General features: G+C 36.2%; 3 protein-coding genes across 4 annotated transcripts; 2 read left to right on the top strand and 1 right to left on the bottom strand.

Moving 5' to 3' along the window:
- Positions 1-3,473: 3,473 nt before the first annotated feature.
- Positions 3,474-5,557, bottom strand: LOC108832020 (phosphatidylglycerophosphate phosphatase PTPMT1). The gene is made up of 6 exons (XM_018605510.2): positions 4,947-5,557; positions 4,641-4,763; positions 4,445-4,538; positions 4,273-4,355; positions 4,106-4,195; positions 3,474-4,028 (listed from the first exon to the last, which is right to left on the bottom strand). The coding sequence occupies exons 1-6, from the start codon at positions 5,154-5,156 to the stop codon at positions 3,660-3,662; spliced, it is 969 nt and encodes a 322-aa protein (XP_018461012.1). The 5' UTR covers positions 5,157-5,557; the 3' UTR covers positions 3,474-3,659.
- A 2,430-nt stretch (positions 5,558-7,987) lies between these two features.
- On the top strand, positions 7,988-11,475 carry LOC108832022 (putative peroxisomal acyl-coenzyme A oxidase 1.2). 2 transcript variants are annotated; one of them, XM_056997004.1, is made up of 12 exons: positions 7,988-8,085; positions 8,187-8,349; positions 8,442-8,612; positions 8,705-8,914; positions 9,010-9,097; positions 9,182-9,344; positions 9,449-9,647; positions 9,930-10,127; positions 10,209-10,340; positions 10,430-10,550; positions 10,636-10,816; positions 10,926-11,475. In XM_056997004.1, the coding sequence occupies exons 2-12, from the start codon at positions 8,212-8,214 to the stop codon at positions 11,317-11,319; spliced, it is 1,995 nt and encodes a 664-aa protein (XP_056852984.1). In that variant the 5' UTR covers positions 7,988-8,085; positions 8,187-8,211; the 3' UTR covers positions 11,320-11,475. The 2 variants fall into 2 exon arrangements, with proteins under 2 accessions (XP_056852984.1, XP_056852983.1); XM_056997003.1 differs by lacking the exon at positions 7,988-8,085 and having other exon boundaries at positions 8,100-8,349.
- Positions 11,476-13,877: 2,402 nt separating this feature from the next.
- LOC130502242 (ethylene-responsive transcription factor ERF038-like) lies at positions 13,878-15,104 on the top strand. Its single transcript, XM_056997002.1, has one exon. It carries the CDS (start codon positions 14,093-14,095, stop codon positions 14,708-14,710), a length of 618 nt encoding a protein of 205 aa, XP_056852982.1. The 5' UTR covers positions 13,878-14,092; the 3' UTR covers positions 14,711-15,104.
- The last annotated feature ends 920 nt before the right edge of the window (positions 15,105-16,024 follow it).

The raw sequence follows: 16,024 nt of genomic DNA, 5'->3' as shown, positions 1-16,024 counted from the left end.
TAAATTGAAAACAACTTGACCCATAAAATTAGTTCTTGTGATTATCAGGTGGTAGGTTTGAGGCAACCTGATTCTCCAGTGGGTTCCTGCTATCTCCTGTTCGAGTACCTAACTTTGCCGGAGCTCTCTTGCGTGGAGAAGCTAAAGCCTTTGCAATCCGCAACTTGTTGCTCACTGCAGTACTGGTTGGAGGCTTTAAAGGTTTCTTCTTAGTAGTTTCCTTCTTTGCTTCCGCCTCAAGTAAAGGTCCCTTACAACCCGTTTGCACCTGTAGTTCCTCTGTCTTCGTGTCTGTTGCCTCTGTCTCCAATAAGAGATTCATCTCTGCTACCTCCTCTGCCGATAGGTCTGGAAGATCATCTGCAGTTTCCAAATCAAGTCCCTGTTCCTTGCACGATGCTCTAATCTCATCCCAATCCATCACGTCCTCATCTTCCAGCTTCGCCTGATTTGCCATTAAGCCTTGAAGTTGTTGAATCCCTTTCTCCGCATCAGTTGGGTCCGACACCACCACTGTGCCCATCGCTTGAGTTGCCTCCAACTGATCTTAGAAGCCCTTCGATGGAGGCAGCAAATGATCATCCCCCACAGTTGTGATCTCACCCTCCTCTCTCGTGTCCTCCTGGAAACACACTTGGTTTTGTTGCTCTCCAGCACGACCTGGACCAATGCTAGTCTGTTCATGAAATCTTTTATTTTCCCGTCGCTCTGTTTGATAACGTGCCATCTCGCTTTCACCCTTGTGATTTCCTTTGTAACCAGATCCTCTCTTGCCTCCTCTGTCTGCAACTCGCACCCACTTTGAAGAAGCATCCTCCACCATTTTCCCTTTACCTTTGCCGTAGTACTCCCTTGATTCCCTCTCTCGGTTTTGATGGCCTCCATTCCCATTAATGACAACCCCTTTATAACTTCGGGCTCTCTCATCATGTGTTCCCGCCTCGTGCCATCCTCCACTTCCTCCTCGATTCTCTGTTTGCTTCACCTGACTCTTTTGAGCACCCCTAACTGTTGGACAGTTCTCCTCGCCATGACATAAACTGCCACAGGTCTCACAGTATCCAAACAGCCTCTCATATCTCAAGAGTATGGGTACCTCCTCCCCATCATAAAATTCTCCTCCTTTGAAATCTACTGCTGTTTCAAAACACAACTCCTTAAAGGCGTCCACCACCACCAGAACCCTCATCTGATCCAAGTCGACGTCAACCACGTCACCAATGGCACCTCCAATGCTTTCAAATGTCGGAACTGTTCTGTACTCCTTAGATACACCCAACACTCGAACCCAGAAAGGAATTTCCGATGGGTAGTGTAGTGACTTCTTAGGTTGCCACTTTCCCAAGGCAATCATCCAATAATCAAAATGATATGGTTGATGCTGTGAGAACCCCTTCAATGTCTTCTTCCTTCTCAAACTCAAACTGGAACTTCCCCAATCCCAAATCCGTTCCGACCACCTTATCCTCCAGATTCCATATCTTAGGTAGCTTAGTAAGTAAAGCCTTCATCTCTTGTTTCCCTGTAACCATTTAGAGTCTTAAAATCTGAACTTTTGAATCTAACATTTTACCAAACAAAAATCTAAAATTTTGAAACTTGGGTTTAGGTAGACTCTCTATGTTATATTGTTATGTGATTCTATTAGATTTATATTGGGCCGAATTAATATGTATTTAGGGTCTCACGTATATCATTATTTCCTATAAATATGTTATATGGAGTTGCAGAATCCACCGCACCAACTTTAAAAATGGAGTTTGCAGTTGAAAAAAAAGATATCGACTTTACTAGTTTTCTATTCGTTTGACAAAAAGAACATAAAGAAGTGTTAGTGGAAGTATGATTTAGAAGGAATGTTAGAATTCTTAGAATATATGTTATAGTGTTAGTAGGTTATAAATTCTCACATTTTTACTAGAATCAAGTGTTATTGTTTCGAAGATTTTATAATTTTACACAGAATCTTTAGTTATTGTTATTAGGGGTTGTATTCCTGACAAATTAATTCATTAAATAAGATTTTAAAAATACTAATTATATTCCTTAAATTCTTAAAATCATTATAACAATTTATTTTTATAGATCACAATACATAAAAAAATTTACAACTCTTTCCAAATTTAACAAATCTCTCAATTTTTACAATCAACAAACTCTATATAAATCTAATATCCACTAACACTTAAATTTCTCCAGATTATCCAGTAGGATCGGAAAGTAAATTAAATCGTAATCTCTTATTTATAAATTCGTTTTATAAATATTGTTATACCAAGCGCGGGCACCTTTCTCCTGAACTCAGCAGCTTCATCATCATAACATCAAACATGGTGATAGTTGAGATCTTCTTTTCAAAATGTAGTGATCATAATCTACTTTTAGAACTCCACGAACTCTGATCAAGACTGAGATCGCTCTCTCTCTCTCTCTCTCTCTCTCTCTCTCTCTCTCTCTCTCTCTCTCTCTCTCTCTCTCTCTCTCTCTCTCTCTCTCTCTCTCTCTCTCTCTCTCTCTCTCTCTCTCTCTCTCTCTCTTTCTCTGCTGCCATTCCCTTTCTTTGCACTAGGGCTGGGCAAATAAACCGAATCCGAAAATCCGAACCGAATCCGATCCGATAAAAATGAATCCGAACCGATCCGAACCGATCCGAACCTGACATAAGTACTCAATGGATCTTGTTTTTTGGTATTTCGGGTTATGGGTATTATCCGAACCGAACCCGAATTTAAATGGATATCCGATAGAACCTGAAACATTCAAAACCCTAGAAAGGTATTATACCAAATATGATCTCAATTCCTAATATGTATTCAAAATACATTAAGATATATTGAACATCTAAAATATTTATGTATTACATAAATGTTGGTGGTTCTATTATATGAAGATTGATGGTTAAAGGTGACTGTTAAATTTTGAAATATTTAGATTTAGGTTTTATTTTTATTAGACAATGTTTCTCATTTCATGAGTTCGTGGTTTTCATTTTATGATTTTATTTATTTAATTTTCTTTTATCAATAAATATGTTTTCCTTTCGTTTAATTTTGAATGATCATGGTTGATGTTCGTTTTTAATTTTAAATCGATTTTACTTATGTTTTAGTTACAAGAGGTACAAATTAGGTATTTGAAACCAAAACAAACCAATTTTACTTAGGTTTTGGTTACAAAATAGGTACAAATCAGATATTTTTAAATCAAAAAACCGATTGGGACCCGAACCCGAAAGTACATTGGGTTGTACCGGTTCTTTAAAGATTTACTAACCCCGACCCGAACCCGATAGAACCCGAACCGGTACCGAACCGAACTTTCAAATAATCCGAATGGTGCTGATTTTGATAAACCCGAAAAACCGAAACCCAATTAGATAAAACCGAAACCCTATTGGGACCCCGAATGCCCATGCCTACTTTGCACTTTTAGTTTAGTTAATCCAAGTCACAAACTCAAAAGACTAATTTGGATACTTGAAAAGGAGATTAATTCATGTTTAGTATTTAATTACAATACCCAGACAGTAGAACCAAGTCTTTTATATCTACTTTGACCCCTTTTTATTTATAGACTTTTTTTCCCTTGGGGAGATAAACAGTGAAAAAGGTATATTCACTCAGCTCGCCAGCAGACTCATCCACCTTCATCATTATTCATCAGTAGACAGAAATGTCGACGCTTATACCTCTCATGGAAAGATTCTTCCCAGAAAGCTTGTGGTCCTCACGCAAGCCCAGCCACAGGCACGAGATCCTCGCCAACGCAGCTTGCCCCACCACTTTCACCCGGTACACCATGCTCAGATCTGCAGCTGCAGCCCATAGCTCGTTCCCAGCAATATTCATTGACCTCTCGTCGTAGCCCTCTACATCAGAGTGGGTCACTAGCACCATCGACCCATCATCAAACACAACCACATTCCCGGAACAAACTTGCTTCATATTTCTTGGGATCAGAGCTGAAGTTGCATCAGGTAAGGAACTCTGAGTATTCAGCACCATGAGTTGGTAGTACTCAAGAACGGCCTGCAAACAGAATTAGGAATCAGAGGATGACTAAGAAGAAGAACAAAGAACAGAACGTGCCCGCCCCTGTTAGTTACCTTCCATTGGGTGGCAGCTAATTTAACCCTGGGCCTGATCGACTTTACATATTCATATGCTGCTTCAGGTGTCATGAGCTTGTGTTGCACCTGTATTGCAACGATATAATCAAAAAGAGAAAAACGTCTCAGAGCAACTTATTTATGGGATTGATTGCAGCACATACCAAGTAGCATATGACGACAGTTGTGCTGCGGCCTCGACCTGCCTTGCAATGAACATAAGTCGTCTTCCCAAGGGAAGCATTCCCTTCAATCGAGATAAAACAGAATTCAAGATCAAATGATAACGCAACTTAACAAACAAAAAAATGTAGGAGGATAAAAGAATAAACTTACGATGGATAAAATCTACAGCTTGGCATATTGCTTCCATGGAAGGTGCGAAACAATAGTCTCTCGTGGCAATGACCAGGTGGTCAATGGAGTAAGACTTCCATAAGAGTAAGAAAACAAAACAAGGTTAGTGGAAAATAAAAGACCAAAGGACAGAGCCCTAGTATACTTCACAATAGCCAAAGTAAAAGATACAAACTTTGTAGAGAGAGGACGGAACCAAAGTCTCATACGGCTCATTGAGAGTGATGACTCCGCAAACACCAAGCTCCTTCAGCCGTGGAACATCAGACTGAAACGGAACAGCTCCCAATAATATAAACTGTAGATAACAAAAAACACAATACAGAAAGAAATAATGATTAGCATAAGAAGACACAGAACCAAAGCTAATCAACATATTACTTGGGAGATGACAAGAGAACCCAACAAACAAAGTACCAAACTTTCTACAATTTCACCAAATGACCAAAACATCAATTGAATTGACATAAAGGCAATATACCTGAGCAACCCTATCCCACCAATGAAACTCAGCTTCAACCTTATTCCTCACAACGTTGTACACAAGCGTCGGGTAGAACAAGGCACGAGCGCCCACGCCAACAAGTGCCATCTTTGTCACGTTTCCTCTGCTCACCACTATCTTCTTATCTCCACTAACCTCCTCCTCAACCGATCTCTCCTCCTTCTCCATCACTTCTTCGATATACATATCTCCCAATCAAAAGATCCAAACAATCTGATTCAAAACACACAACGAAAAGCCCTAATGGATTCGAAGACAAAGCCAAGATGAAAGTCTGCACGAAATCGAGATCCTGATCAAGTCAAGCGGAAGCGATCGGAGAAAAGCTGAATTGAATATCTTCAGGGATATCACCACCATGTTTCGCCTGAACAAACACAATCGGATCCGATCAGGCGCCGCCTACGACGAGAACGGAGATTAATCTAGTACAACCGATCAATCGTGCCTATGATCGAAGAAGAGACGAAACCCTAATATCAATGTTCTAAGCTTTTTCCGAATTTGGGGATCTCGATGATGATTTTTGCCTAATCTCCACTCAATCTCTTTGGTTTCTCTTTAAGAGAGGAGAACCAAAAATAAAATATTAAATATAATAAAAATAAAGGATCGAGTGTTTTCAGGAGTTTTGCTAAACTGACAGCATTTTTACCTGATGTAATGGATTAGCTGAAAGTCAATTGTTAGATGACGTGTGTCGTTACGGTTTATGGCAAAAGAGTCATGCGTCGCACACCACAACCCCCGCCGGATAACATTTTAAGGATTATCTCTTTTCCTTTTTCTCTAATTATCGAACAAATTGGTTTTTTTCTTTTGGTTTTGGAAAAGAAAAAATCAGTTCGACTTGGTTGACAAAAGAAAACAAAGACTATCGCTAAATTCTAATTTTATTAATCTTTTAATAAAGAAAATTTATTTATAATGATGCGGTCGGTGTTCACATTTGACCTATTTATGTGGTCATATTCTACTTTACAACTCCTCAATCAAACTTGTTAAGAGTTTTCTTCATTTAGCAAGAAAATGTTTTTTTAAAAATCTTAATAGTTATCTTTGGGGTGAATTTTACTTCTACAAATATGCTATTTATATTCTTGTTTGAAGCAAAAAGGCTAATATGCTATTTATATTCTTGTTTGAAGCAAATTTATTATATTCGACTTATAATTAAAACCAACAAAAAAAAATGAAAAGTAGCTGATCAATTATCCACGGTCCGCGAAAGTAATAATGACAATATAATGTGGTCATATATTACAAAATACAAATGGTTCTATTTAAAGGAGTTAGGATAGTAAAGGTAGATGTGATATCATGGTGACCAATAACAAAACAAACAAATAACACTTCATTTCAAAAACTCTTTGAATAAGATTTGAACACTTGTTTTGTTTTTTTTTGACCAGTTGATTTTTTTTATAAATCAGCTGATCCGATTAATTTCGAAAAAAATCCATTTAGTATTACAGAGTAAATTAGTTATCACGCTATCTAACACGAGTTTGGAATACTTTTCGACTAATATCAAAAAGTAAACCGATCATCTGTTGCGATCTACCATATAAATCATTTGGATTGAATCCTAAATTCAAACTAACAGAGTAATTAATTTAATTTCCAAAAGTAATATGAATACATACTAAATCCCAAAAGATTATCGTTAAACTATCGTCGCTTTATTAAACTACCATCACTTGGTTGACTAGTTGGAATATTACTTTGAAAATCCAAATCTAGATTCAAGAGACGGGAAAAAGTAACAATACCAAATGTATATCAGTATATCGCCTCCATATATCCAGTTTCAAACTATATAGAAATGGTACATTTCTTTGTGTGTCATGTTAGTTTCATTATTCGTTTACTGACATTGGCTACTTTTCCACCTCCATATTGGTGTGACTTTTGAGGATTTACCACTAGGGGAAATCAACTTTAGTCAGGTATATGGATTAACAACCATCATGTCTATATTAGTATCTTGTAAAAAAATCATCCAAAATTTTCTATTTGAAGTTAAAACAACACATGGAGACGTGTTATTTGGTATTGGTCTAGTATGATTAATGGCTGAACCATCCGCCAGCCACATTTTTTTTAGTTCAGTAAAATTAAATTATGGGTTTAAGTTAATACCGAGCAAATGTATAACCAGGTCATTGTACTGATTTTACAATATTTCACCAGTTTTTAATTTATAAATAAAAATAAAAAGTTGTAACAAAAATTCACAAGAATCATGTAATCCTTTAAAAATATCTCAAAATTCAACTCTATTTTTTTACTTCAAAATAAAATTAGATTGAAAATTTATAATTTATTAATACAAGTTGTAATAAAAATTCGTAAGGATCATGCAACCCTCATTAAAAATATCTCCAATTCAGCTCCATTTTTTTATTTCAAAATAAAACTAGAATAAAAATATTCCAATTCCACTTTATCTTTCATTTTATAATAGAACAAAATTATTTTTTTATGAAATAATGTATTTAACTTTTGTTTATTATTTCATTTTTTATTGAAAATAGAGTAAGGGTAGAGTAAACCATAGTTCCTTGTGAAATTGTTCCATTTTATAAAGAAAAAAATGGAGTTTTACATCCCTCTAAATGAAGATATAGAATAAAAATGGGCTGAAGAAAAAGGCCCAAGTTTATACTCGACGTTTATAACTCAAAACGTTACAAAATGAGTGGAGGACCAATACATGAATTAGGAATAGGAATGAGTAGGAAATGAATGAATATGAATAAAATTAATGGAATTAAAAGGAATATTTATCACTTTTGTTCCATATCAATTTTGATAATAAATGATTTTGTTCTATGGTTCTTTAAAAATTTAAGGAATGACAGAATCAGACGGAACAAAAATTCTCTATAAATGGTGTAACTTTTAAGGAATAAGTGGGAATGGATGGTGTTTCGAAAAAAAAAGTGTTTCAAAAAAAAAAGTGGGAATGGATGATTTCCCTTGGTTCCCTATGCCACCGGTTAGAGCCGAAAGCTCATTAATATCCGTCGGTCAACTACTAATTAGTGCACTTCCCTACTTCTGTGGATATCATTCTGTTTTGTCCGAAAAAAAAAACAATCCTCTGTTTTTGGTACGTAACTTAACGGATTTGTCCTATCCAAAAGCCGCAAGTAAAGCTTTTAACTCTCTTATTAAATGGCTTCTCTCTGAACTTTGACTATTTCTCCACAGTCTGAATCTAACAACGGCGAAACCGATGGAGGGAGGCGATCACCTTGCCCATGAAAGAAACAAAGCAGAGTTCAACGTCGACGACATGAAGATCGTGTGGGCCGGTTCACGCCACGCTTTCGAGGTCTCAAACCGGATGTCCCGCCTTGTCGCCAGTGATCCGGTTAGTGTTTGTGTGTGTCATACGCGTGTGTGTGTGTGTTCCGGTGAAACTTAGATGTAAATCTTGCAGCTATTGTCTTAATGACATGTTAGGTCTTTGAGAAAAGCAACAGAGCTATAATGACAAGGAAAGAGTTGTTCAAGAACACGTTGAGGAAAAGCGTTCATGCTTGGAAGTTGATCACCGAGCTTCCTCTCTCTGATGATGAGTCACTCATGTTGAGACATTTCATGGATCAACCTGGCTTCTTGGATCTTCATTGGGTATAAAACACTCCAGTTTCTTTGTTTTGTTTGAATGCTCAGAGAGTTTTGAGTTTGGTTGCTTGTTAAAATGGTTGTTGTGTGGCCGCCAGAGAATGTTTGTGCCTGCAATCAAAGGACAAGGGACAGAGGAACAGAAACAAAAGTGGTTGCCTCTTGCCAACAAGATGAAGATAATCGGTTGCTATGCTCAAACTGAGCTTGGTCATGGCTCTAACGTTCAAGGCCTTGAGACAACTGCTACTTTTGATCCTCAGACAGACCAGTTTATCCTTCACAGTCCATCTCAAACATCATCCAAAGTAAGCAAAACAAGAGGGACAAAACAATATATATATTTTTATCTCAGACAGTCTTTCAGTTGTGTGTTTAACTTTGTTTTGTGTGTTTTAAATAGTGGTGGCCTGGTGGTTTGGGAAAGGTTTCTACTCATGCTGTGATTTATGCTCGTCTTATAACCGATGGAAAAGACCACGGTGTCCATGGTAAGCACAATAAGGAGTTTCTTGTTTCGTTTATTTTTTTTCATTATTATTATTATAATTGCTAAATCTTTCATCTTCTTTCAGGATTCATCGTCCAACTACGCAATATGGATGATCATTCTCCTCTTCCAGGAATAACAATTGGTGACATAGGGGTGAAGTTTGGAAACGGAGCATATAACTCAATGGACAATGGTTTTCTTATGTTTGATAAGTTTTGTATTCCTAGAGATCAAATGCTCATGAGGTCCTCTCTCTCTCTTTTGCCTTGTGTGAATAAGCATTTCACCATATAGTTCATCTCTCTACAAAGAAACTGATTCATGTTTCTGCATTTTTGTCTTCTCTCAGGCTGTCAAAGGTGACAAGAGAGGGAAAATATGTACCATCAGATGTTCCAAGGCAACTGATGTATGGTACTATGGTGTCTGTGAGACAGACTATTGTGTCCAATGCTTCCATTGCAATGGCCAGAGCAGTATGCATAGCTACAAGGTACAGTGCAGTGAGGAGGCAGTTTGGCTCACAGAATGGTGGAATTGAGACACAGGTTCTGTACTTACTCTCTGTTAACTCCACTGTAGATAACTATTAGGACAAAGTTGTCTACCATGATTGAAGATGTTCATGGTTCTTAAAATCAGGGCCTGAGATTTTGAGAGGTATAAACAATTTAGTAGAGCTTTAATAAAAAAAATTCTATAAATTTAGAAGTCTATGTTTATGTATTATTTTTAAATATTTGGAGGTAATAGGCTGATATTTTTCACTTGCTTATGCCCTAGGACCGGCCTGATAAAAATCACTTGTTGATGTTGTTATATGTGGGCAGGTGATTGATTACAAAACTCAGCAGAACAGATTGTTTCCTCTGTTGGCATCTGCATATGCATTTCGGTTTGTAGGAGAATGGCTGAAATGGTTGTACACAGATGTAACACAAAGACTAGAGGCTAGTGATTTCGCAACGTTGCCTGAAGCTCATGCATGCACTGCAGGATTGAAGTCTATGACTACCTCAGCAACCTCTGTACGCTTTTGACATTGTTGCCACTTATCACTTATTAAAAACAAGTTATTTTGAAAAATGGTGTATTTTTGTTGGTTGCAGGATGGTATTGAAGAATGTCGCAAGCTATGTGGTGGACATGGCTACTTGTGGTGCAGTGGCCTTCCTGAGCTGTTTGCTGTATATGTTCCTGCTTGCACTTATGAGGGAGACAATGTAGTGTTGCAATTACAGGTATACTTTTTTCCTCACTTTCTAGAATAATACTATATAGAGCCATTTTAAATAGATTTGATTGTATTTAAAATTTGTTATGTTTACAGGTTGCTAGATTTTTGATGAAGACAGTTTCACAGTTGGGTTCTGGAAAGGCTCCTACTGGAACAACTGCATATATGGGCAGAGCAAAACATCTTTTGCAATGCCGTTCAAGCATTCGAAAAGGTGAGATTTGTCCAAGAACTTATCATAAGTTTATCATCTTATTCTTGATTTGTTTTCTAAAGTATCTTCTTGGCTGAGCATGCAGCTGAGGATTGGCTAAACCCTGCTATGGTGTTGGAAGCTTTTGAAGCAAGGGCTTTGAGAATGGCTGTTTCTTGTGCTAACAATCTAAGCAAATTTGAGAATCAAGAACAAGGATTCTCTGAGCTATTGGCTGATCTTGTTGAGGCTGCAATTGCACATTGCCAGTTAATTGTTGTTTCCAAGTAAGTACTAAGATTCTTCACTTAATCTTGATCAATTAGTGTAGGCCTTAAGTGACAAGAAAAGCCTATTACAAAAAGTGAAACTCCCTAACTAGTTGAAATTTTACAGGTTTATAGTCAAACTAGAGGGTGAGATCAAAGGAAAAGGAGTTAAGAATCAGCTAAAGAATCTATGCTATATCTATGCACTCCATCTCATTCACAAACACCTTGGGGATTTTCTAACCACTAACTCCATCACTTCTGAACAAGCCTCACTCGCCAACCACCAGCTTCGGTCACTCTACTCTCAGGTTCGACCAAACGCAGTCGCTCTCGTGGACGCATTTGACTACACAGACCACTATCTTGGCTCGGTGCTGGGCCGTTATGATGGAAACGTTTACCCAAAGCTGTTCGAGGAAGCACTGAAAGATCCACTCAATGACACAGTGGTCCCTGATGGCTACCATGAATACATCCGACCGTTGATTAAGCAGCACCTCCGCTCAGCTAGACTCTAACTCCTGAGCCACGAGGTTATTTGGAATTCTATTTGCGGCTGAAAGAGGCATTGGTTATTTAAGATTTTATTCACGTTTTTTTAATGTAAAATAAAGAAGTACCTTAACAAACGCATTCTATACTTCAGTGGTTATAATTGGACGAGAGAGATCAAATGGTGGGCTCAAAAGTTTGATGATATCAAATTTACATGGACCGGAAGAGAAGCAAACACAGTGGCAGACAAACTGGCAAAACAAAGAACAATTTCCTCAATTGTTCTTTTATGTTTCATTCCCAAATTGGCAAATCTTCTTCATGAAGATTAGGTAAACTCACATTACACTTAATAAAATCAGAAATTATATAAAAAGCACCTTAAGTTATATGCCGAACATGTTTATATCTTGAAATTTTGTGTAAGACATGAATGTTTTTCATTTTTATTTATGAATAATAATTAAAATGTATGCACTTAACATAACTGGAAAAGTTGAAATGCTTGTAAAAATTAGGTATTTATATTTTTGTAAGTTAAATTAGTTAATCATTTTATATATATAACCGATGGATTCAACCAGACTGCAGATTAATATCTCAATTCTCAAGCATGTGGCCAACCATATGATTGATCGCAATGGGGTGACATAAATCTCTCTTTAATGCATAGGGTAATCATTTTAAACATTGAACTACTATATATGGTGCACAAAGAAAACATTGAACCACCATGAATACGTTTCCTTGTGGTCCTTGAAATAAATGAAACTTTCTTCTTCTTGATACATGCATCTATATGGAATTGGTAGTTGGATTAAGAGTGTTGCATTTGTATGCATTCTTCATCTGAATTATATAAGAGAAGAGATTTGTAAATATTCTTTGTATATGTATATCCTGAGTTATCTCAAACTTTGGGGTTTTTCTTAGGTTCTACATATATTATATAAGTCATGTAAATAATACAATGGGAGCTTCTATTCACATCTTGACATGGTATAAAGCGAAAATAGATCCAAAAGTTCAAACGGCTCGGACGGAATGCGGGAAGAGCGATGGTACAAATGCAAGAAATGTCGGCTTCCTCGCTGCTGTACTTGCATTCAACGAAAGGATTTAAAACTTTTTTTTTAGGATTTAAATTTTTGATTACAACAGCGAAACTATATAGGTTTTTTTTTAATGCTGATTTATTATGATATTGCATCATCTGAACCGTCCTATGAAAATCTACGTCTGACCAGGTTTACTTGCACCATGTTGAAGATCTCTTGTAATCTTTCCTTCCATAATCGTATAGTTATCTGTAATTCTTCGTTCCATAATCTTCATAGTTGCCTAATCAATCGCGTTTTTTCCGGGACTTGAAATCTGAATTTGAAAAATCTGCAATAAATTGTATAGTCTGGAAGTTGAACCCCAAATCTGGGTGTAGAAACCTTTAGACTTTAACTATTAAGCTAAGGTGCTTCCACAAAGTGAAACTATATAGGTTAGAATCCAAAAGGAAATAAAATAACTATGAAGATTTAGGCAAAACCCTCTGTGCAATGCCTTATAAAATAAAAAAACTCGGTTCGTCCATATATAATACTTTGAAAAAACAATGTTGGCTGAAGAGATCAAACAATGAAAAATTGTTAATTCGATGATTATGGCATGGGTTATGAATACGATTGAATCAACGTTGAGAATTAATCCACGTTGGTGATGATGCACGTAATTTGTGAAAGGATTTGAAACTGTATGATTTTTCTATGTGGAATGGACCGAGGATTCATGAACTGCTGTCTTCTATCTAGATATCCTCCAACATTGAAAATAAACAAACAAATATGCACTCGTATTAATTTCTTTTCTTTTTGAGCAACTCACTCGTATTAATTTCATTTTAGAAAATGTTAGTTGGTTGGTGGTGAAAGACCAAAGTGCTACGACGATACCCTAATAAAAATTACTTTTGACAGCGCTTATATTAATCTTGTTTAACCCAATAGTCCAGAGACGAAAACGATGTTTGACTTGACTCCTTCGAGATGTCCATACATATACATGCATAGACATGTGACATCTGTTATCTATACATGCATGTACGTTGCTATAGTATAATACATGACATGGGATGGGACAATGCAAGCGTAAATGCATTGTTTAAATAATCCATTAGTTAGGTGCCCAGTAAATGACAAACGCCGAGCTGTGAGGAGTAATAAGTTCTTAAATGAAATCACCAACAAATGATGGCCAAGTTCATCATAAATTAGTTATCATTCTAAACTTATAATACTTGGAGTTATCCTAGCTAGTTTGTGTCATTGCCACCACCAATTACCATCTCTTATCATATTGTTATCTTAACCATTGATCTCTTAACTAATTCCAAATGCACTGTTTTTTGGTTACTTCTTTTAATTTTATGGCTAAAATGTTTATAGATTAAATTAGTGGAGCATTTTATATATTATTCTTTTGTTTCTAACTCACATATAATGGTTCCAAAGCATATGAATGTTGTATAAGTTACGCGGTATCTACATATATATAGAGAAATTGTGTTTTTTTCATTTGTATATAGATTGAAAATCCAAATGTGTATTGAATACTTATACATATATTTTAGGTATAGCCTACAAAAAGAAACTATGCTTTCTAATTTGGATGTATATAATAACCAACCACATCCACCTATTCTTCTCAGTCTTTTTTCTACTCTCAAACTAAACCACAAACACAAAATATCTTTCCCCCTCTAAACATCTTCCCACCAAACTAGCCCTTCTTTCATTACATTTGATGGATCACTCTTCTTCTTTGGAATCACATCTTGATGACTGCCGGAGAAGGTCTCAGGCGAAGGGCATGGGGAGAGTACTGAATAATAATAATGATAATATCAAGAAGAAGAAAAGAGTCAAAGAAGATTTTGATGATGAAAAGATCAATGTTTCAAAGCATCAAAGTTTTAGGGGGGTGAGAATGAGACAATGGGGAAAATGGGTCTCCGAGATCAGAGAGCCAAAGAAGAAATCAAGAATCTGGCTCGGTACCTTCCCCACGGCTGAGATGGCTGCTCGTGCTCACGACGTGGCGGCTTTAGCCATAAAAGGTGACTCTGCTCATCTCAACTTCCCGGAGCTAGCCTACCACCTCCCTAGACCGGCTAGCGCCGACCCTAAAGACATCCAAGCCGCTGCAGCGGAGGCTGCAGCTTCAGCCTTCATTGATATGGAGGTAGAGACGTCGTCACCGTCTACCGGAAGCACGGAACTGTCGTCTCCAGCTATGGCCTCAATAGCTGACGACGCGTTCTCCGACCTCCCTGATCTCTTGCTCGACGTGAACCACAAAAACGATGGGTTTTGGGAGTCATTCCCTTACGAAGAACCCTTCTTCTCGGGAAATTACTACTAAACAAAGACGGTATCATCTTCGTTTCCTTTTTTCTTTGTCATGTGAAAACTTTTTGAGGAAAAAGAAATCACCTGTTGATTTAAATTGTAACGTTTTATGATCGATTTTATTTTGTTTTCTCTCTTTTATTTTTTATTTTTATTTTTTTGTAAAACTTTTACGTGGGAAAATGTATGTCGATATGTACAAGTTATAAATGTTATTTGTTTTGTAACAAAGACCCATTCATGTTGTCATGTTGGATGGAGTCTTCTTGTGGGTAGGCCTGTTGTTTCCTACAACTGTTTATTTCCCCTAAGGTTTTTCAGATGTATGTTTCTGACCACTACATTTACTTTTAGGTCTGACATTGCTTTTCTCCTCCAATATAAAAGCTGGCATATTTGAGTCGAAATCAAGATTTTTGTGTCTGACTGTCTGTACAACATTAATGTATCTATCTAATCAGATAAATAAGTTTGCACTCCAGCTTATATAGCGAATAAGTTGGACCGCGAGTAACTAATAAGAGCATTTTAAACTATATTTATATTTTATTCCAATTTATTTTTGAAAAAAAAAGTTAACCCCATTTTATTTTTGAATCCAAAATAGAATAGAGTAACACTTAATTATATTTTTTCCTATTTTAAAGAATAAATAGAATAACACATTAAAATGTTTTAATTGACTGTATTTGTTAGAAATAGACCCAAAAAGTGCAATTAAATGAGAAAATGATGTATAGCACTAGAGACATTTTGTTATCTTTTCTATTTTTTATTTTTTCTATTGAATTCCTTTATTCAATCTTGCTGTCATTTTCCAGTTTCCAAATTGATTCGCTATTCTCTTCTTTTTCTGTGAGATTTTTTGGCCCTTAAAAAGTTGGAAATGAAATGATCCACTGGACCATTTTATTTTAATGCGTGTGATGTCTTTAATGTCCATTTTTTAAACTGATTTTCATTAAAAACCTATTGTTTTGTTTGTATTAGCCACGTCTCTATATTTAATACTGCTAATGAAGAATGTTATTTTTCTTCATTTAGAACATATTGGAAAAATGAAAACTATCTTCTGAAACCAAATGATAATTTCTTTAATTATTTAACCATCGCGAATTGTTTTTTTATGATTTGTTGTTTTTGCCTCTATTAAGAACCAAAAAAGTTATGCAAAATGTAAATGCAAACACAAAACGCTTAGTGTACATATATAGATTTTTTATCAAATCAAATATAATCTCTTTAACATATTTTTCTTGAAGGTCTTCGACTGATCAGCTATGAAATACCGATGTTTAAAACAATCAATTTTAATAAAAAAGAATTG

This window comes from Raphanus sativus, unplaced genomic scaffold, assembly GCF_000801105.2.
Source record: "Raphanus sativus cultivar WK10039 unplaced genomic scaffold, ASM80110v3 Scaffold0465, whole genome shotgun sequence".
Taxonomy (NCBI): Eukaryota; Viridiplantae; Streptophyta; class Magnoliopsida; order Brassicales; family Brassicaceae; genus Raphanus; species Raphanus sativus.
This window is presented reverse-complemented; position numbering and strand designations above follow the sequence as displayed.